Raw genomic sequence first — 23,405 nt, 5'->3', positions numbered from 1 at the left:
AAAAATCCCCTTTACCTAAGTAAGATTAAAAAAAATAATCTTAAATTAACATAAATAAACACCTTAGAGTTTATACACAGCCTACAACCAAGTAGATAACAGCACAATAATTTAAAACAATAATTTAATAATTTAATGTGTTATCCATATTGTGGTAGTTATGATTAAAAATGTAAGGAATATTCAAATATGAATTATTATAATTCTTGTACTTACATTAACCAAGGCAAGCATTAACCAGATGACAGTGGTCCTTGATATGTGAGATGCGATATGTGCCGACATTTTGGACCTGAAAATTTACAAATAATATATATTAGCAAGACTGTGATGACCCTTAGGGGAAGAGAGAACCCAATGCTCTCAAAGGACCTTAACCAAATGGTCGATTATTCCCAACCCATTTCGATGAAATTAATGAAGATTTATCATAGCAACATTCACAAGTGCTATATAGCTCCTATATTGACAGATTGCTGGACGATATTCGGTTTAATGGGAAGGGAATTAAATTCTTTGACGTTGTAGTATGACGTTTTATGTTGCTTTTACCGTATGTTTCGTTGCTATTGTTTTATCAACTTTTATTAAAACATATACTGTAAAAGGAATTCTCCAGTTCTGGATAATTCACAAGGCTACAAGTGAATTTGTATTATTTACATAAGTGAAAATATCTGAATAAATATACGATGTAAACTAGTTTGGTGAGGCGCCGAGCTAGGCGATTGCTTTCTCGACGTGAAAACGATTACGGCCAATGTCGACATCACATAATTTCCCATATTCTCGTATTCTAGCTGCTTTTTATTTTATTTTTCAATAAACACAATAATCATGTAGCAGTTACAATCCTGTTAAAATATGTAAGTATATTTAAATTAACTTCTGAATGTAGAATTTAACAGTTTGCGTAAATATGGGCGTAATATTTGCGCATTGTATCAATATGGTAAAAGTTACTATATTACAAGAATATATTCCATACCATTTAAACTAAGTATTTTCTAACTTATAGGACAGAAAAAAAGTCAATCATATCGATGTCTCCAACGTAAACTATCGTATGTTCGAAACATAAATTTTGCAAGACACAACTTTAATACGATTAATTATGAGTCATAAAAGATGAATATAGAAGAAAATTATATTCTTTCGAATGTTAATTTCAAAATTAACACAGAAATTAGTATTTATCATATTAGTTTAAGAAACATAAAACAAGATGCAAGTGCCAAAATGGTATGATTAGGAATCAATATTCTTTCTTTCAATGGCACATTATTAATAAAATATTATTTACACATATAAAAAGATTGTCGGCTTACACAACATTAGGCTAAAATTACTTAAGAACTTTCTCCATGTTAAAAGACGAATCGATAATGTTTACACAAAACACTTACACCAATCTATGGCACTTAAGAATTTGACACCATTCCTTTCGCAAACAGAGATGTGACAAATATTTTAGTTGGGCACAACGGAAACATTTAACATGTACTTTCCAATGAATGAACAATACAATTATACTCGAATACCATAGGTACTCAGGTTTAGTCACTAAGGAAGACAATTTAGACGAGCTATCGCCCGCAAAATTTACTAGTGCAAATTTGGACCACCCGTTACGCCATTTTGACGTGCAAAATTAAAAAAGGTAGCCTATAATATGCCTATTCATGTCAGCTACCCTCTAGTGAAAGCCCCATCGAAATCGGCCCCGCCGTTTCGGAGATTACGCAGAACAAACGCGGCTTGTACACAGGCAGACAGACAGACATTTTTAAAGGGGACTTTCGTTATCAACAATGCAAATGCATCATCTTCCCGAAATCTAAAATTTTTCTTTTGATATTATAGACACTCCAATTTGGTAATATGTATAGAATATATCTAAATACTAAGAGAGAATATTTAACTCTGACTACAGTCAGACAATGAATTATTGACAAGAGAGAAAAGCAATAGTTAGATTTTTTCTATAACGAGTCTCAATGACCACATCATTATATTATGGTCTTCGATATCAAGACTACAACAATAATGTCATTATAACAACGATACTCTTGTAACGAGAATGCGAGAGAAAACGTTCATTATATCGAATTTAATGGAGAAAAAGAACAGCCAGCCAATTACTTGTTATTGGATTATGAAACATTCTATTAAAGCAAAATCATACTAATATAAATAAACTAATATTATATATGTGAAAGTGTAAATGTATAGATGAATGGATGGATGGATGTTTGTAAGAGTTTGTAGACTAAACTGCTGAACGGATCTCAATGAAATTTGGCATAGATGTAGAGGATAGTCTGGAAGAACATATAGGCTACTTGTTTTTTTTTTATTACCACGCGGGCGAAAGCTAATACTAAATAAAAGTAGTTATTTTAGTAAGAATAGTAGTACAGTAGAGCCTCGATAAGTTAAAGTCCAAGGGAAACAGAAAATATTTTAAGCTATAGAGGTTTTGGGTTATCAAGGGTCTATGTTGTAGAGGTTTTGGGCGCTGATGGGAAGGGAATTATTTTTTGAAGTTATAGAGGTTTTTAAGTTACCGAGGTTTGAGTTATCGAAGTTCTACTGTAGTAGTAGTAGAATTAGTAATTGTAGTAGAATTATAGTTCTGGCAACTTTACAAGCGCATTGTAAGAGAAGAAATAATTGAACGTCAGTCGTTAAACTACATAATATGTGCGGCCGTTTACTCATTCGATGGAATAATAGCATAATAACAAGTTTTAACATTTACGAGGCCAACATTTGAAGCGAACCGCTCACTAAAAATAACTTTTAACATTGACAGCCGTTGTTAAGTATGGCATGTTATTATATATTGTAATAAGATGCCTCACTATTTTGCACGTAACAACGTATTTGCAGCATGAAAACCTCGGAAGTAGCGAGTATTTTCAACATTTTATGTGTTTCAATTTCAGTTCAGTAAACAGTAATTGATATTACATTCTGATAACAAAGTATTAAATTACATTAATTTTCGAATAAGACGCAAAACGACTTTACACGCTCGAGGACCATTAAAATATGTTCTTTTTTTTCAAATATTGAGACTATAAATTTACTGCCACAGATAATAATCAGAGTCCTTAAATAGTCATGTTTAAATACATAATTTATTTGATTGTATAATGCCAAAATTGAACAACAACAATATATTTATGTTACACTAGCTTTTGCCCGAAACCCGTGAAATTAAAAAAAAAACAATACTTAATAACCCATGTGTGTTTCCAGAGTATCCTCTAAATCTACGCCAAGTTTCACCGTGATCCGTTGAGCAGTTTAGGCTACAAACTTTAACAAACATTCATCTAAACACTCTCATTTATAGCAGTAAAATAATGTTTTATGTGTGCTGGTACTCTATTGACGTAAATAGTTGATACCGCATGACATCAATTAGTAAAATACCCGATCGAATTGTAAAAACACATAATTCAACTTTTTTCTTTCCTTTTAACGAATCGAAATAACTTGTTTGCAATAAGCTCAGCAAATTGGACATTGATGTAAAAGCGCATAACCTCAAAAAAGTCATGCGGTCGCGACGGGAATATTTGAGCAATTTTTTGCGGGATACGAAAGTGCATTATTAGACGGCATTGGAATGCGTTTCGAACGCACGCGCCGTCCCATCTCGCTTCATTGGCTCGTAAGATGTTGAATGTTGAATCATTTTATCGCGTATTTAGAAATCATAGTAAAATATCGTATAACTATAATTCGGATCCTATTTTTAACATTTAATTTATCAGTGAAAGTAAAAATTTGAGTAACAAAGATCTTTTAAAATTCCGAGAGATTTGCGTTTCTATTTTAAGATAAAATATATGTTTCTTTTTCAAATTAACCATGGGTTTCCATTGCCGAAATAACTATTTAAAATACTCTCTGTTGTTTAAGTTTTTTAGGACAATGAGGTATGGAAATATCTATTACTACGTAGAAATTAATGATAAGAACACAAAACTTATTATAATCAAAGTAATATACCGTTACATTTTTAATTATTAAAATTTTACTAAGAAATAAAACTATTCATTCTCATTAAAATCATAAATGCATTCACAGCATCAATAGCTTTCATCGCGAAGCTATAAAAAAACCTTAACGAAGGTACAATAAATATTCAAGTAACAGGCGTGAAAAATTTTTATAGCACATAAGTTATAATCAACATATATGTGGAGTAATAAATTTATTCTCCGACATTTAATGTAGGCTTAATGAATTTATTTCGTAACAATGTTCACTTAAAGTATACGGAAGTCGTTAATACTAAAATGATAAAATTTTCTATACATCCAGTTCCGTGTAAGATTAAAGGCCTGTCTCACCACTGCCTGATAGAGGCTGAGATAGCTTAAAAATGACGTCACTGTCAGATAAGGTAACAAAATCCGATATTTCCATCACAAATTTTACACGTTGGATTGTTTTAAGACAATCTACAATTTGGTGGAACAGGCTCTTAAACTTATATTTCTTTTAATAGCTTTGACAAATCAAATAAGAAACAAAGGTATAGGAAAACAGAAAAAAGATATGTGACACCAATAACACAATGGTTAAAGTTAAGAATATGATACCATGTGGACGCATTCGACCATTATCTCAGCCCATATCCCAAAGCTAAAGCTTAGTTAGAGCGGTAAAGTAAACTACTTGAATATGAAAATACTAAAAAAGTAATGAACTATCAGCACATTGTATAAAAAAGACGCTTTCCATTCTTTATATGTCCCTATGTGAGTTGAGATTTTTGATTTTAATGGATAGAGGGATTCAAATGGAAGGTGTGTAACATAGTAGGGAAATACTGCCGGACGGGTGCGTTTAGTATAAATAATAAATAATGCAACTTACCAGCCACTATATTTCCGACGGCTCGTGTTCTTCGTTCTCCAAACAATCATTATAAATAGTCACAGCACTGTCATATGTGAACAGAACACAATTGTCACCTTCTGTCTGGTGTGTTGTACGCACTATTGTCACTGAACATATCCCTTTTGTGTAACACTTCACTGGTTTAAGTGCGATTTTAAGTGCAGTTTCTTGTTATCTGGAAAAAAAGAAAGATTTTAAATTACTAATTTTCTAAAACAGGCGAACTAAATTAAACTATATCTTTTTAACGTTCGTTACGTATCTTTAACATTTTTTATCCTACTAAAATGCGAAAGTATAGATGTATAGGCTGTTAGTTTGCAGCCAAAATGACTGAACGAGAAAAGTTGACAGATGGAGAGGGTAGTCTGGAAAAACACATAAATCACTTTTGTTTTTTTTTTAATTCCACGGTGGATTAACGGCCCAAAGCTATATAATAAATCTTTGTTTTTTTTCAACACATTTTCAAATAAGGCTACTGAATTATATCTATGGTTATATTTTGTGTGTAGACATGAGTAGGAAATCTTTTGAACATATATTGGTGTCTAATAACGGACAAATAACTGCCTGAGAAAGTGTTTTAACTAAAAATAAATGACAATATTTTTGTACGTTACTAATACAAGCAATATTAGCCTCTGATGACATGTGTTTAAAGCATCCAATCGTATCAATTGTGGATACGATTCTATGTGTTAAAAACGCCAAAGGCATCGTAACAACATTAACAATGGACCATTCAAATTGAATTGTAAGGTGTATTCTAAAAAGGGAAAACTAGAAAAAATCAAGTAGCACTTCGTGTAATTTAGTCAATGCTTCTTGTGTTTAAATTGTGGATTCTTTTTAGTATTGTATGAATTGTATAAATTAGTTTAAGTACGAGACTTGATTTAATACAATAAATTGAAAATTAGTAATACTTGAAAGGAATTTCAAAAACCACAAAAAAGAAAGTTTTACGTAACCAATTCAAAAAAAATTGTAACAGAATATAAAAAATCGATTTAATTTTCCATTTTAATTACAATTTCGAATGAATACAAATTCAAAAATTCTTGAAATATCTCATAACAGGATGTAATATTTCACACGTAAAATATTTAATACATTTTACATGACCTAGTTTTTGATACAGGTTTCTTTGAAATTTTTGTATCAATAATTCATATCCGACAATCTCTTATAGCTGCAATAATATAGTCGGTTGTTAAAACTATTTATTTTATAACCCTTATTTTCGCAAATAAGATAGAAAATTAACCAACCCTACAAATTTTGTTGTAAACCTAAATTATGACAGAAAAAAATCTGGAGTATGAGAAAATATCAGGACTATAGACCCGTACACAAATTTTATTTTCGTGAAATATATAAATCAGATAAATAAACAAACTAACTTACCAATAAATGGACGTCTTCCAATAGATTATAAGTAGAATTTAACTATCAATTTATCGTTGCTAAGTTGTATCTTAACATTTAAAGTTATATAGCCAACACTAGAAACGACTTAAGTGCTAATATTACTGTTTTAAGAATTACACACATTAAACTAGCATACGTGAGATTTTATGTTCAAACAAAAGTATCATCTAGTAGGTACTTGGAAGCCCACATTAAACTAGCTACTTGTATTTGAGGCATTTCTTATGTACGCAGCATGAATACAAAAATAGACCTAATTGTGTTTTAAACGGTAGACTGAATGGTGTATAATCGCTTGACATAGACTACACAATGTGGCCTACTGCGAGCTTCGGATCGCGACGGTTCTGAAAACTCGGCAAGCGGGGCTTTGCGACCGTACTCCGTACACTCCGAACGGCTGGTAACGGTACACACGTGTGACTGTCGATAGCGCCGACAGACTCGCTACTCACGCTCATTTCTACGTATGAGGTGGCGAGAAAAAATAAACGTGATATTAACACGAAGTGAGGTACGTACTACTTTGATAGAGGTTCCTCCTACAGTGCTGTGCTTTGAACTTAGTGTGTGTTTTATATGAAATAACAATTTAGTTTACACATTATGTCACTATTGCACATTATGTGTTAAAAAAATATTTTGAGATCAGACCTCATCTTTTCTTGAAACGCTTCAAGGGACTTTTTGACCGTTGTATTGAAAGGGCATTAATATAATTGTAACTAGCGTAATAACCTTAAACACTCAGAGCCACTGATCCCGCCAAGATGGCGCACTATTCCAATACAGATGTATGACATTGACAGCTGTCAAGTAGGCACGTGATGTATATGCCAATAATCTAGTGTTGCGCCAATCTTCCAGCGTAGTACCGATAAGCTCATTCATTGATAAGCTATTACCATATGCAATTGTGTTTATATTGATTTTTCTTAAAGAATTTCCTTCAACGAAATTATACGTATAAAGTACATACGAAAGTTTCGATTCCAAATAAGACTATGACTGCATAATAAAGGAATTTCACGACATGAAATATGATGTGACCAGAATCGAGAGCGGTATGCGCCGGTGACTTTGACGTGCAAAAACTTGAGCTCGGTTCGACTGCTAATAAATTGAGTGACAACCAGATTGGTGACATACAACAGGCTAAATTCTTCATACTTTGATTTTTATCCATTTAATATTACATTTATGTTTGTAGCTGTTATATTTAATGCATTAAGAACATCATAATTAAGCGAAAATACTTCAAAGTTTAACGAACAAAGCTGTGAATATTTTTTAATGCTTGTGAAATAGTGTTTGAAAGCATTTAATTTTAACGGCCTATTCATATCTTAAGAAGTTCGAAGTTAGAAGGATGGGTGAACTATAATTAGATTTTTTATCTGTTGAAAATGCTCAGCGGCTGCTGAGAGCGGCGATATTATCGTCAAAGAGACGTCATAAACATTTAACGCATGAGAGACGAATGCGGAACGAAATTGGATAGTCCGGATCTACTAACGAACCACCGGGAGCGATACGTGCTTTAGACAAGATACAACAAAACATTATTAAGGATGTGAGAAGCATTAAACATAGCTTCTTTATAGTTAATTATTTCTTACTAATATTATAAATGCGAATGTTTAGATGGATGGATGGATGGATAGATGTTTGTTAGAGTTTGTAGCCTAAACGGCTGAAAGGATCTCGATGAAATTAAGTATGGTTGTATAGTCTGGAAGAACACATAGTCTACTTAATCTTTTTTTAAATCCACGCGCACGGAGTCGCGGGCGAATGCTAATATTTTATAAACTCTTGGATGTTTTCAAATTAATTTTGTACTTATTAACATGAGATAACATTCTTCTTAGTTAAATTCCGTTTAATATTAACCTTAGTTATAATTCATTGTATACAAATCTTTATTTTATGAAAAAAAAGTATAAAGCGTAAATACACACTATTTTGTGGCGTAGGATGTCAGCAATCACAGCATATTTTTGAATAAATCTTTCTTAAAAAAAGCCTTACACTTAGGACACGCTTTAGACTAAATATTTTCACGCTATTAAATTTAGGGGTAAACAAATTGGAAAAAACCTTCATGGGGAAAGGGACCATAAACGACAAGCTGCCAACATTAAAGAAGGTTATAATGGTAACGGTAATTTGCAATTGAGAATTTGTCAAATATAAACAATAAAATAAAGTTTACATAATTTCACTCGAATGACGCCGCACGGGAACAGCTAGTTAATAAAACATTTATAGAATTCGATTAAGCATTATTCTAGGTTTCTATGTGTCGCCTATTTATTGTAATTGTTATTCGTGTTAAGTTATAAATAAGTGCTATTTCATCCAAGATACTGGTTTATTAATTGCTCTTTACTACTTCGTAAGCATTTATTACACAAAAATACTTTATGGTGATGTCTCTTTATAATTACTAGTTACAGTAAGATCTAGTTACGACTGATCATAACTCCACATATATTTAAATATATTTAGGTTACTCCTTAACGACTTCTAAGAAGAAAGGTAATAGAAAACTTACTTCGTTATAATCAGATTATAAGAAACATTATAAAGAGTAAAAAACTGTTCTTGAGAAAGGAAAACACTCTTACTTTTATTTCGGCATGACTGTGACCTCTGATCGAATTCCAAATGGTGCATAGCTTTGTCTATAAAAAACTCTAGGCTTCTTGTCATAGCTGTCATGTACAATAGCTGTTAGTTTTATGACTTAAATTCTGCTTTTATCAGACTTCAGTTTTAACTGCACAGTTTAAATAATCATATTGAAATAATCTGCCAGCAATATTTGTCTCTAATTTCGTTCGAAATTAAAAAAATGTTAATATCTACTCTTTAGTTCCATCAGATAAATAACTATATCAAGTTTTATCCAGGTTAGGCAGCCTTTCTCGAGATATATTCTAACAAACTTTCATCAATCCAAACCTTCCCATTTATGTTAGCAATGTAAGAAAAAATTAAAAAAAAAATTAAAAAAGTGTTACTCCTATACTAAAAGTGCATATAACCTTATTGTATAGCTGTATCTAATGCACAAGAAACGCTGTATTTATGAACAGGATATTGTTAATAAATTGCTTGTCGGCTATTAACTTAACGACTTTAAAATATACACAAATATGTAAACTCCGCTCTAACTGATCATTTAGTTCCGTGTTTTCGTTTCTTTCCGACGCGTAATTGGCTACGGTTTCCGCCATGTTACTGTCGGCGTATATCTGTGCTAAGATACTATCGGCCCAACATTCATATTTACAATGTTTATTTCTTTTTAAATACATTACCTTATCTTGATGAACAAAGAAAATGAAGACATATGGTACAAATTGTAACAGTAAATAATGCGCTGAATCGAAATGGAACGTTAAGTTGATCTTTCTTGTTACTTTCGGATTAAATGCATTTTTAGATCGCGCACACCTTTGAGTAAACTATCGCACAACTGTTTAGTCGCGCTTTGTTTACTATGAGCTTATATTAAGGTTATTATTTGTGCAATTTAAGTATTGAATGGGCTGCGAAACAATCGACAATCGCACAACAGTTGTGCGATAGTTCAATCAATTTTGTGCGCTCGATCTTAGAGTCTCGGCGGAAAGGCTTGTAGCAAGCGAGTTAATTTGGTATAGACTTATTTAAGTTTGTTTATTTGTTAATTACACTTCGTGATAAATGAAATCAAACTTTTTTTGATCTTTAATTTTAGATTTTTTCATTTTGATTCAATTTCAATTTGACCACATCTTCACCTTGGTCTAGGTGGGATAGTGGTCAAGCGCTGGTTTTGCAATTTAAAAAAAAAAGATACAAATTTGTCACATGAATAGTATAGTTAAAATACAAGCTTCTGTTATAAAACGGCACAAAGTATCACATAACAGTAAATATATTTCATATCACGACAGGTTTGGAAGTAGCATAGTTGAACTTAGATCCTTTGTATCGCTTTCGTCGCGAAAGCGGCCTTCGCTCGCGGGTTCAAAAGTCAAACAACCTGAACCTATAGTATACTCACCGGCCCTGTGGAATCCTATTAGATTGCACAGATAACTGTGTATTACTATCTCCTAGAATGTTTTATTTAAAACTAGCTGTTGCCCGCGACTTCGTCCGCGTGGTATTAGAAAACATACGAACTATATAAATAACAAAAAGCTACGTATCCCGTGGGAACTGGACATTTCTCGGGGATGAACCTTATCCCATGTGTACTACAGACTTTGTTTTATATCTGTACCAAATTTAGATATGTTGAACCCTTGCAGAATGATCGAGTAAACATTAAAAAAACTAAATTAATGAATCCCAATCATAACTATTCCCGGGATAAAAGTAGCCTATGTGTTCTTCCAGACTATACTACTACCGGTGCCAAAATTCATGGAGATCCCTTCAGCCGTTTAGGCTACAAACGCTAACAAAACATCCATCCATCCATCGTAACTTTCGCATTTATAAAATTCATGTTATTGTATGATATGATTTTATAGCTAAGTAACAAATGCTTACATTGTGATGTGTTTTAAAACATTATAATCCATCTACCACCATCTACACGTAAATCACCGTAACGTTCGATACCGTTCATAATATACTGTAATCAGGAAATGTTTTAAAAAATTATTGTTTTGCGTCTGCAACTCATCTAGGGTTGAAAATATTGCGTCTAACCCTATAGTTACACCCCTTATAAAATACCATCAACACAACTTTCTAGAATACAACGGAATCTAAACCAACTAGTTGATATTCGTATCAGGTCAAAACATTCGTCAGTATTGTGACACGAGTGCAGAGATAACACTGCACGACTCTGGAGAAACGAAGTAGAGCAGAATAATAGGATGATAAGTTTATCTAACTCACGACGATACATTGTCGGGGATTCATAATTTCATACAATTATCTAAGAACTGTTGTATTTCTTTGGGTTAGTAAAACAAAGGCGTCACCAGACGATTAAGGAGGGGAACTCGTTTCATGTCTATTTTACATTTTTATTCTCTACGGAGGCAAAGAGGCAGCTGAATGATTTAAAGACGGTCTTGAAATATAGTTTTTTAATGTTTTGTAATTATATTTTCTAACGCATCAACTTTACTTACGCTAAGGAGGGATGAATTGCATGTTACAAGGAGAACGTTAGTTATGAGTGTTGAGGTACAGCAGTAGAGGTAGACCTAGAAAGAGATGGATGGATTGTGTGAAAGGTGACATGATCAAGAAAGGAGAGTGATGACTGAGATGACGTATGATAGAGTTATGTGGATAACAAAAACCTGTTGCGCCCTACGGGAGTAGGATAAAGAGGAAGATGAAGAAGATTTACTAACGCTTCAAGTAATAGTATAGTGTACTTAATAACTTCTAATCTATTAAGCAATATCCTATGGTTTAAACTGATAGTTCTTAAATATAAGCTGTATAATATTTCACGTCACTGTTCCAAGTCTCCGCATTTTGTAGCGCAATCCAACACTGTCATTCCATTTATAATTGCAGATATTCCGTAAATGTTTCTAGTAGTTTCTATTTATTTCTAGAAAATGTTGGAGGTAGTGTTTAAATGAGCCATAATTTATACGTTTACACTTTAATCCTTTCCTTTCCCCCGTTGCTTGTTCAGTGGGTAGGCATATTGAAATTTAAGACCTTGTAACTTAGCGCCTAGATCTAGCATATTGGTAAATCTAGACTTCATTCAACTGGTAAATATTTAAATTGTTTTATTCAGATTTTTTATCTTATTAAATTCTAGCACTAATATACACGCAAATATTGTTAAGTTGTGAATAAAAGGATTGTTTACTCATAAGATTATATTTTCGCGTTACCAATTCAGGTTAAAAATCATAAATAAATTACAGGCACTTCTGCATTATTATTCTTCGACAGAACCACATAAATTTTCCATCAGTAATGAGAGTACAAACGATAATTGCGATACCTGACCATCCGTTGAATTTATTCGGGTCCAGATGGTTAACAATACAGCGTGTTGCCTGCGGCGCGTAGCGTTTAGATCAAATAACACGATGGCAGCGGTGAAAATTAGATATAAGAATGGAAGGGAATCATTATGTCGGCTCGTTTTATAACTTACAAATTAAAGGGCTCTTCGGAACACAAAATGCTGTCTGGCCAGTTGCCTTCGAGTTGAAAGAATTAAAAATGGTCCTGTAGATAAGTTAATTTTTGTAATGTATTCCAATTCATTGCTAATCATATTTTTTATGCCAAAACAACGTATTTAATTTCAAATTTGTATAGAGTTAAGACTAATTGGTACACAGATAAAGTCAAATTGGGTTTAACACAAAGAAAACTTTAAACTGAGACCAAAATTAGAAATTAAAAAGAACAAGAACTATGTTAATGACGAATACTGTTTTAAAAAATAAGTTAACGTTCAGAATACAAAATTTTGGCACACCATGCGGTCTAAAGCATCTCCCAATAAGACGTAAAGCCAAAATCGAATTCTGCATAAATCAAACCACGTTTCTTTCCAGAATATATTGAACTGCTCTTCCATTTCTTGTTTGCAAAAACTCAATAAACGAAAAAACCTCATCGATTTATTCTACTTTATGTTATGAAATATTCATTAAAACGATTTAAACTGATTGAACTTAAATCAACCTGTTTTTTAATTGTGACTTAATTATCTTTAGCAGAAATTAACTACAATCAATTCAGTCATATTAACTTTTTATGATCTTTATATTCAAATTTAATTCATTTCACCAAATCATCACGGCGATCTTGACGTATAAAAATTATCGTGGCAATTCTCAGAACACAATTAGAAAAATTATTGTTTAGTTTTCTCTTATGTAATCAATTTTTGAAAATTGTCTTATAATAGAGAAAGTCTACCAAAGTTTGTTATTAAAAAAATTGATCATCAAGCAATCTTACCAAATTTTCAACATATACGATATTTTTCTGAATCAATATTAAAACGGAAATGTAAATATGTATTTTTAAACAATCTACAGTGTCAAAAATAGATTGGTTTCGTATTTACTGTTAGGCGGGTCATCAAATAAATTATTCATGTGTATTCAAAAAGCTCGGAATCTCGGGTGGCCATATTTAAATCCAAATACGGATATTCTGAAATACTTCGTCTTAGCTTTTTACTAAAGATAACTGAAAAGGTAATAATTATAATATGTTTAAAGTCCGTTTTTACTTTCGTTTATACGCAAAATATGAGCAACATTCTGCAATGCAGACAATCTTACTTCTTACTAATGTTATAAACGCGAAAGTAAACTTTATTTCATTTATCCATTTAAAGATGGATAAATGGATGGATGGATGGATGTTTGTTATTACGTATGTGGCGTAGATGTAGAAAATAGTTTGATATAACACATAACCTGTCTTTCTGTTTAATTCCTCACGAACGTCACGGGCGAGAGCTAGTTATGAATAACGCCCAACGATATAAGAATTATGTTACTAGAAAAAGGATGTAAAAAGAAACTCCTATATTTTTTCTTCTGTAGAACCCTAAGTAGTATTTGAATAAACTCGTTTATTCCAAAAATTAGTGGAAAACATTAGCATTGTGCGTTGGCGTAATTGCCCAGAGGCTTAAAATGTCTACTTCATACAAGTATGGATATCTAACTTCAATTGGCCACTTCATAATGAGATTGACTTTAGTTTTAAATTCCGAGAAAATCGAAACCATTGTGGACAATTTACGACAAAACTAGCTGTGATACAAAACTATAAAATCAACTTACAATAACAAATTCCTCAAGATATTTTTTTTTTCATTTACCTTTTTAATAATTATAAAAGTAATAGTGTAACATTCTTAGTGGCCAGTAAGACCTATTTGTTAGAATGTAAACTTTTTATCTACCAAAGAGGTCGAATACGTCAAACTTCACGTTAACGCTTTGGACGCGCTAAAGCTTGAACTATATGATGAGAATTAATTACTTTTAATTGATAGATAGACAATACGCCTGTAAAAGATACGTTAATCACAGTTGATTATTCTGACAGCGTCTTCTTATTAAAATAAGAAAAGAACGATCTTTGCCTACACAATACCGTTAAACGACTGTCGGAATCAAAATCATTAGTACAACAAAAGCATTAATAGACTATGATTGAATTCACACACATAAAAAACGAAATCGAATAGGCATAATAATTAGCTTGACATCTTGACTCATGCAATACAAGAAATGATATAAACATCTTTAACATACTGCACTTATTTCTGATATAACATCCATGCGAAGACAGAGCAATTTACTAGTTTATCAACAATTAATGATTTGATTTATTGAATAAAATAGAGACGAATTTAGATGTATGATAAACTACGTGACTAGGAACTAAAGAGTTATTAATCAAATGGGCGAAGTGCGTTGATTGGAACAGAAGGCGATTTTTTAATGTCGGTCAATAGTCATAATGATCGAAACCAATAGGTCCTGATGACCACTCTAATCATCAAGTCCCGCTATGACGTCCTTATCACTAAACTATCGTTTAAAGGCGCGTTCACAATTGTGTTAATTATACATATTGTGATTAAAAAAAACACTTATTTATCAAAATTAACACTATAGTATTCAGTAACTCTGTAAATGTAATGAATAGGTTTCTTGTGCCGATTAAAAATAAAACTTTTATAAGCGAACATTAAGTTTGGAGAAAAAGGATAACAAATTGTATAAATTTTTGCAGTCAATTCGAGATCAAGCATTTCAAATATATGGTCAAACGAAATACACAGAGCAAATAATTTGACAAACACATATAACGACTTAAAATTTCATGACCTTTAGAGATTAAATTACTATACTAATTGCAAACGAAAAATGTATTTTTCAGCGTAGCATGTGGCCGTGGCCTTACAGTAGAGGCAGCGCTCAGCGAGGCGTAAGCCCCATAAAGTGGAGAGAGCCGCGCCGCTCCGTATACATTAATAAATTAATAATCATTATAAATGGAATTCCGCTAGCCGAGCGCGCTTTTTACGCCATACGCGAGTGAGAGTTTCGGATTAAGATTTTAAAATACGGTAAAATTTGAAAATAAATGGAATTCTTTACACGTTTAAGCTAATAAAATTTTAAAGGTTATGGTAGCTTGACAAACAAAATAACACGCATTTTACAAATACATTTATCCTGTCTTTCACTTAATAATGCATCACTAAACACATGCCTTATTAGTAATGCTGAGTTGCTGAAGTTTCCATTTATTTTATCACTAACTGTTCCCATGCGACTTCTGTAGTATATAGAGGGTAGAATTGGTAATTAATAAATCAGTTGGCATCCGACCGCATAGTTTTATTGACGTATCTTACAACTTCATCTGCATGAAATTATAAAAATTTCATTTTATTGTTCATATTTGTCAAATTATCAATAGCAAGTGTCAAAATAACATGACATGACAAACCTGGCAATCTTGCTTCCTTGATGTTGGCAGCAACTTATGGTCTCTTTCCCATATTAGTTCTTTTATTCAAAATATTTACCATCCCCACAAGTTTAATGGCGTGAAAATATATAGCCTAAAACGTGATGTAACTTATTAAAAAAAGAAATATTCAAAAATATGCTGTAATTGCTGACATCTTAGGCAACAAAGAAGTGTGTGTTTACGCTTTATTATAATCGTATAGATTATCTAGTGATTCATGTTAGGTTAAACTAAATTTTAAAGAAGTAGAACTTAAGTTACGTAGTTCGGAAACGCATTTCAAGAATTTATCGAACCAAAGACACTAACTAATGATAAAAGTATCTGGGAAACTGGCCATCAAATTCTTTGTTGAGATTTTATAAAGTGAGTGAAAGGGAGGAAAATATGTAGATACTCCAATATTTATGTCAACTACGTTAATACATTTATCACCCACTGAGTATTTACATCCGCTGCGGTCGACCACAGTCGCCGCAAATTAAATTTCAATTTGTACTCGTATAACAATTATAAAGCGATACAGATGCTAAGTTAGACTTAATGCTGACAAAGTTAGTTACTTAAGTACTAAAACTGTCGATGTTTTCCCACTTAAATGATTTGAAGAAGGTTTATTAAAGACCCTTTAGTGACTTGAAAAAGGGACTCCGCTCCTAACAAATTTTGGTACTGAGTGAACGGGATTTTTGTGCTTAATACCTTGTGCTTAAGATTCAAATTAAAATGCGAGTGTTTTATTACGAAATCGCTTGTTGTAAAATATAAAGAATCACGATGTATACATCAGTTCATTAGTTTCGATTATCTTCTTGATTGATTGCCTTCAATAAGGGACTTTTTGGATATATTACTTTAACCAAACTGTATAACGTATAATGCTTATCTTGAATAGCTTAATTTGTCAAAATGATCAACTACGATTGATCAGAGTGTGTACTTAATGATGGAACTCGCAACTGAGGATAGGAGTGTCGAAAGAAACTAACGTTAAATATCGATTTTGCTCAGTGATTTTATTTAATAATACTTATTGTCAATTTGTTAATTTCATTAGTAAAAGAGCAATCGAACAGAAGCAATGGTTAATTATTGATCAGGTTAAAGACGTTTTATTCGTGTAAAAAACATTTTAATTGATTGAACAGACAGTTGACAGAAATGCAAGTTAAGTGGTCTAATACGGACGTCCGCAAAGGTGATATAGGCGCCAAAAATTTATCTTATTGGAAAAACTATCATAAACATTGGAAAGGCATCAAAAATTATAGCTACAAGGCGAAAATGATCATATGACGATTTTTTTGACATTAATGGGATAGCGCTAGTGCGCTATCATAATTCAGTTTGACTCATGTCCACCGTCTAATATTTTTCTACAATATCGATATCGATAATCGATGTTTTGATGATTGTTTCATCGGTTTCGCTAACGTTGGTAAAGAATTAAATATTTTTTTACAGATCTACGATGTTAAGATTTGAAGTTAGATTGCGGTAAATTTTCATATCGTATTTAACATACTCTCGCTAATTTCGGCGGCGTGTAGATATGTATCTAATCATAGCTTAGTAATTACCTCTGACATTATCCGGGCTCTAATTCTTACTCCGGTATGTTACACTTAACTCCGACGCGAAAACGTGTGTGAAGACTGCATGAAAGATGCGCGTAACGAGACACTGAGCTAATTAGTTTTTATTTACGGTTAACCCACTTTTGTAATGTTTTTTAATTACAACGTACATCAAAACGTTAGTCTACTTCTTGACAATCGTACTATCCATCAAAATTGTAACATTATTTCACATTTTAATGTTTAAACTTCAACATAATGTAGTCTCAAATTTATTTGTTAAAGAGAGATGTGACAAAAACAACCGTTTAAAATCAAATCTTAACGACAAAATGTATGAAAAAGTTATTAATTTTAACGGAAATATCGCCTAAACCAAGTAAATGTAATAAAAATAATAATAATTTATTTATTGTCTCTTTTGTATATATTTCATGGAAATCTAGGCATCTATAGTAGGTTGCTTTGTGTCACAGGAGCCAATTCCTTCCAATTAATTAGTTCTTTTGAAACTGATAATAAAGATACACATATCGAAATAAAAAAAAACATATATCAGACCCTTAAATAACTATGTATTACTCACATTTTCGAATAAAACCATTGTAATTAAAAATTAGATAGTTCTTTTTCTTCCCTCGGTTAATTTCCCTCCCTTATTTCAAATTATCGAAATTATTAAGGAAACGATACATTTTATTAATATAAACTGAAATAATTAAATAGCATGTCAATAGTGAGGGTTACATACTGTTATTTACACCGTTAATCATCCATGCTTTGTAAGAGGCAATTTGCCGGAACCATCGGCACTAATCAGGTCATTGGAGCTCGCACACCACCATACCTTCGATAGTCCGGTAAAGTCGCTACGTCTTAATACTGGGAATTTTCATACAAATGTAATATTGAGTATTAAAGCTTTTAGTATTTAAAAGATCTATGAAAGTAAATGACACAATATTAATCGAGTCTTTTGTAATAAGATTATTAGGCTACATATAAAATGCTTGCAAAATAACAATTTTAAAGTTAATCTTCAACTCGAATAACGTTAAGTTGAAAGAATCTTACTTCTTATAGATGCGAAAGTTTAGATGCATGTCATGGATGTTTGTAGTCTAAACGGCTGAACGGATTTCGATGAAATTTGGTATAGATGTAGGTGATAGTCTGGAAGAACACATAGGCTACGCAATTTTTTTTTAATTTCACGGCGGACTGAGCTAGTAGCTAGAGCTCGAAAGCTCGTATATAACTTAAAAAGAGTCATATTTTATGTCACTCTTTTTAAGTTTTTTGGTTTATTTCAATAAATCCTGTCTATAAGATTGTTAGTGCTATAAATTTTTGATATTAAAATAATCTGCTATTGAAAAACAATTCTCTAACAAATACTCCGACATACTTGCATACTTAAATCCCAGACAGCGTTGATTGAATTAACTTTTTTTTACATTCTATTGGCGACTTTCATTCATTACATTTTATGTTGCATATATGTAAAAATATATTGCAATTAGTAGTGTTAGCCGTGTTCCGTTTTAATAATTATTAGCATATATTTAAATAATAAAGAAGCTTTACACTAACGGTACCGTTTTCAAATATAATAAGAAAGCGTTGTTTAAATGTTAATTTTAAATTATACTAGTATAATAGCAAATATTTTATGAGTAGACGTTTGGTCAAGTTTCATTTGATAGCCCTGTATGTAACTTAGAACTGAAACTTCCGGTTACTTAAGAAATGCTACCAAATCTAAGTTGAATCGATTTGAACCTTCATCGTTATCGTTCAATGATCGTACTCTAAACTGGTTGTTTGAATTACAACGCGACTAAAATTTTTACCACAGATTAACTATTATAATAGGTTATTTTTTATAACTATGTCTTTTCTATAATCTGTTAGGTATATTGGTCATGTCTAAAAAGTGTATAAACTTGTGTTTTATGGGGCTTAATAAGTTTTATTAAACTAAAAACATGGAGTTAATACATTATTGTCATTTTCTTTAAAATTTAATATATTCAAAATTAATCTAATTCACACTTAAATCGTCTAATAGACTGCAATAAACCAAATTATTAAACTTTGCTTACTCATTTGTGGAAAAACTTTCACGTTGTCATTTTATCTGATGAAGTAATCTTCGAGAATATGTTAATAAAAGGCAATAAATGGCAACTCATGATTATCATACAAAAAATTCAACCTCGTATACGAAAGCTAAAAAGCTCTGAGACACTAGTGATTTCTAGCGCGTTGATGTCTTTTATACTGACAGATGAACCACAATATTTTAGTGTTTCTACGATTGAAGACTAAATTGTCAAGAGATGTTTTCTTGATAATTGATACGTTCGCGTTCCGAATTTCGAGCTATCATATTGAATTTCGACACACTTAAAACGTTTGAATGAGAAAAGTGGTTCGCTGACATACATAATTTAATTTATAAATGAACGTTTTACCGTTGTGTATTATAATATAGTGTTATAAAAGTCGTATAAATCTTTCGTATTACACCTTAAACCAAAACATAACCCAAATAGTGATATTTTTAATTTAAACGTTTACTTACCTAGTCGTATATCTATAGAATAGTTCGACTACCCCACAAGTCCACAGAACACATTTAATTGTAGGATGTATATGTTAAGAACAACAAATTAGGGTTGCGCCAGGCACGTGTCGATAGTGAGGGTGTGTGAACGCGACGTGCGATTAGAGCGACGGCCGCGAGAGACTGGCGCGCCGCCGCGTCTGCCTGGCACCTGCCGCCTCCCCTCGCGCATAGTGTTGTTACTCAAAATTATCGATATCGATAAATCATCATCATCACAGTACGTACTCATTCATACATCTCTGTGAACCGTCTTGATGTCATGATTTCACCCTCACTATCCTCTTATGTGAAATATGATTTTCACCCAAGTCTTCTTTGGTCTTCCTCTAACGTTATAACAACATTCCACTAAACAAATTTATATTTGTGCAGCATTAATTGTAAGGGTTTTATACTATTTACAATATTTTTTTTATACCGCACCTTCAATAAATCTAATTATCCATAGCTAGTACTTTTATAAGTTAATTTGAACGACCACTGTTCTTAATTCTATTGTCAAACAATTTTCCGGTTTGAAAAACATCTTGTATCTGATCAAGATAAGTATCTCATAATGTTAGATAACTCCGTTTTCATGAGTAGGTTTTAATGTTTGATTGATATAGGAAATAATAAAAACGATATACAGCTTCTAACATCCTCATAATATCCGTTGGTAATAAAACTTATCACATATCGATGATAATTTGATACATCGACTTCACTTCGAACGTATGCATATAGTACTTACATCGACTGTTCAAATTAATTACGGGTTTTCGATGCTACAACTTTCGATGATAAAATTATATTATATCTCTGTCTTACACACGGATAGACCGCTTTGGTATTTCTAGCTTTCTACTACACACAGTTTACAATCTTTGCGGTAGCGCGTGCCAAATCTAAAACGGGATGTTTTCACCTGACTTGTGAATGAACAGATCTGTTGCCGGCTTCCTTTTACAGTGAACAATACAACCTGACAATTGTGTATAACATTGCTTTACTATTAGTTACCTAAAGTCATATAACGTAGAGTCCAAATTCATAATAGCCAGGGCTTAGCTGATAAGAAATAGTGTTGCTCTATTGTCGATAGTAGAATAAGGTCCTGTCCCACCAAATTGTAAATTGTCTGATAATAATCCGTGTTAAATATGTGATGGCGATATCGCATTTTGTTCCCATATGACAGTGACGTAACTTTTAAGCTATCTGACCCACTATCAGCCAGTGATGGGACAGGCCTTTAGAGAAGGTTTGCTAATGATAGTTGCTAATTGAAGCACATTTGAATGGGTATGTTTGACAGTGATTAAAAAACATGGATTGTATGGCTTTTGCTAAGGTTGACTATGACAGACACATAGATTGAAGGGTAGAGTTGAAAACGTTTGAAGTCAGTTACTACAAGGTAAATCATAATGTATTTTAAATGAAATTTTAGATTGATGGATGTTTGTTAACCTGTAACTCCAGAACAGTCTAAAGAATGTGGATTGATTTTGAAACAAAGGCTTGTCGTAGAGCATAACAATGTTTGTAGTTTAAATTACATATGTTTAGGTGAAAATTAGGATGTCTGCAACCAATATTATCCAAGGACTATATGGTTATTGATATGTTTAACAGATTGATAGGAAAGAAATAAAAAAAAAACACAAAACATTTTCTTAAATTTATATTTATATACAGAATTCAGGTACAATCTTAAATTTATGAGTTTTCTGTTTCTTTGTACCTGCAAAAAAATAACAATATGATTCAAATTGTTTAAATTATCTATGAATATAATTAACTTATTATTAAAACAAATTCCGCGATTTACATAAATGAAAATATAGGCAAAATATAGAAACAAACTAATATATTGTAATGTTTGTGTAATCAAAGAAAATGTTACAACCATAGGGTTTTAGTTACTTACTTGCAAACCACACAAGTGTAAAATACAGTTTGCCCTTCATCGGCTGAGCGTAGCTGTAATGTGGCATATGACATTCTATCGTTGCCACATTTAGGACATTTTCTCTCAACTACAGGACCTTCTGGGTCATCTCTGTTTAACATTTTCTCATGAGTCACAACAGATACTGTGTTAAAGTTAACAGTGTATTTGAACTTCAAATTGCTGAAATCTAAAAAAGTGCTTGGTAAAGTAAGAACTTATATGAGCAAGGAGTACCACAATAAATGTGTTAACACAAATTTAATTACATGCAGAAACAACACAATTTGCTTTATCAATACTTATTAACTAATTTTTCAAAGATAAAGAGTTAATTGATTTTCCTTTATAGAATTATTTCAATCAAAACCTATTCTATTAGAGAAAAACTGAGGAATTATCTTTTGTTTTGTTTACCAACCTTAAGGAATCGGCAGTTTTATTCTTTAAAATTAATTATCAATATTTACAATAGAACTTACTTTCAGCATCATATATCCCTTTACAAGCGTAACATTTTACGGATCCAAATTCTTGAAGAAGAGGCAATATAGATCCACATCTGGCGCAAAATGCTGTACTAGTTGAAAATGGTCCAGAATCTACCATTTTAAAGGTTACTAGAAAAAAAATTAGATAAATACCGGTTGCACTTAATATCTAACTTTTACGTGAATTATGTATAATTTATTAACCGAAAGTTTACGAGATAACCTAGAATTACAAACACAAAAAAAAATATCAAGAAAAACTGACATTGACAAGTTGACAACCTTTACTTTACTGTCACTGTCACAGATGCTTACAATCTTTTTTTTTCATAGATAACTACAGGAAAACGAACCGAGACAACTTTTTGCACGACTATTTTTATTAATGCTATAATCATGATACAAATTAACATTTTTCAATAAAATACAAATGCCTACAAATTACTATTTTGCTAGTATAACAATAAGAGGTGACATATTGCCGTTAAAAATCTTCACAGCACCATTAGGTTTTACTTTCGTTACTATGGTAACATTGCGTGAAGTTGCGATGCATCTAAAATCGATGATCTATAGATCAGCATAAGGTGCTTTTCACACATAATCTTAAATTGTATTAGAGAACATGGAAATATGGTTTCCATGAGTTGTGAGTTACCAGACAATTCGCAACTCGGTAGCTCCCATAGTCATATTCCAATGCATAAAGCCGTCAGCTGCTACTTTAATAGTTGAGCCTTAGATCAACGGTTTAAGGTTACGTGAAGTGTTCTTTTTACTCAGTTCAAAATTGATTTACACACGTCTAGTAATCGGTAAAAAGCCTGTCAATCGAAAAAAATATACAAATATCAACAATCAACATTAGTCTTGTGCTTAATCGGACATCTGCAAGTGCACACCACACT

General features: G+C 32.0%; 2 protein-coding genes across 2 annotated transcripts in view; both read right to left on the bottom strand.

Moving 5' to 3' along the window:
• The window catches only part of LOC106106314 (cuticlin-1), a 44,405-nt gene extending 24,200 nt beyond the window's left edge, over positions 1–20,205 (bottom strand). Inside the window, exons 1-3 of the mRNA XM_013286884.1 lie at positions 20,029–20,205; positions 4,897–5,095; positions 217–292 (exon numbers count right to left, since the gene is read on the bottom strand). Coding sequence (XP_013142338.1) covers positions 217–292; positions 4,897–4,946 — 126 coding nt within the window. The 5' untranslated portion in view covers positions 4,947–5,095; positions 20,029–20,205. The remainder of the gene's footprint in view (positions 1–216; positions 293–4,896; positions 5,096–20,028) is intronic.
• Positions 20,206–21,724: 1,519 nt separating this feature from the next.
• Positions 21,725–22,767, bottom strand: LOC106106242 (DNA-directed RNA polymerase I subunit RPA12). The gene is made up of 3 exons (XM_013286793.1): positions 22,489–22,767; positions 21,986–22,196; positions 21,725–21,799 (listed from the first exon to the last, which is right to left on the bottom strand). Exons 1-3 carry the CDS (start codon positions 22,613–22,615, stop codon positions 21,775–21,777), a joined length of 363 nt encoding a protein of 120 aa, XP_013142247.1. The 5' UTR covers positions 22,616–22,767; the 3' UTR covers positions 21,725–21,774.
• Positions 22,768–23,405: the final 638 nt, after the last annotated feature.

The sequence above is a fragment of the Papilio polytes genome, unplaced genomic scaffold, assembly GCF_000836215.1.
Source record: "Papilio polytes unplaced genomic scaffold, Ppol_1.0 DF822289.1, whole genome shotgun sequence".
Taxonomy (NCBI): Eukaryota; Metazoa; Arthropoda; class Insecta; order Lepidoptera; family Papilionidae; genus Papilio; species Papilio polytes.
Note: the sequence above shows the minus strand (reverse complement) of the source record. Positions and strands in the feature narration are given on the sequence as shown.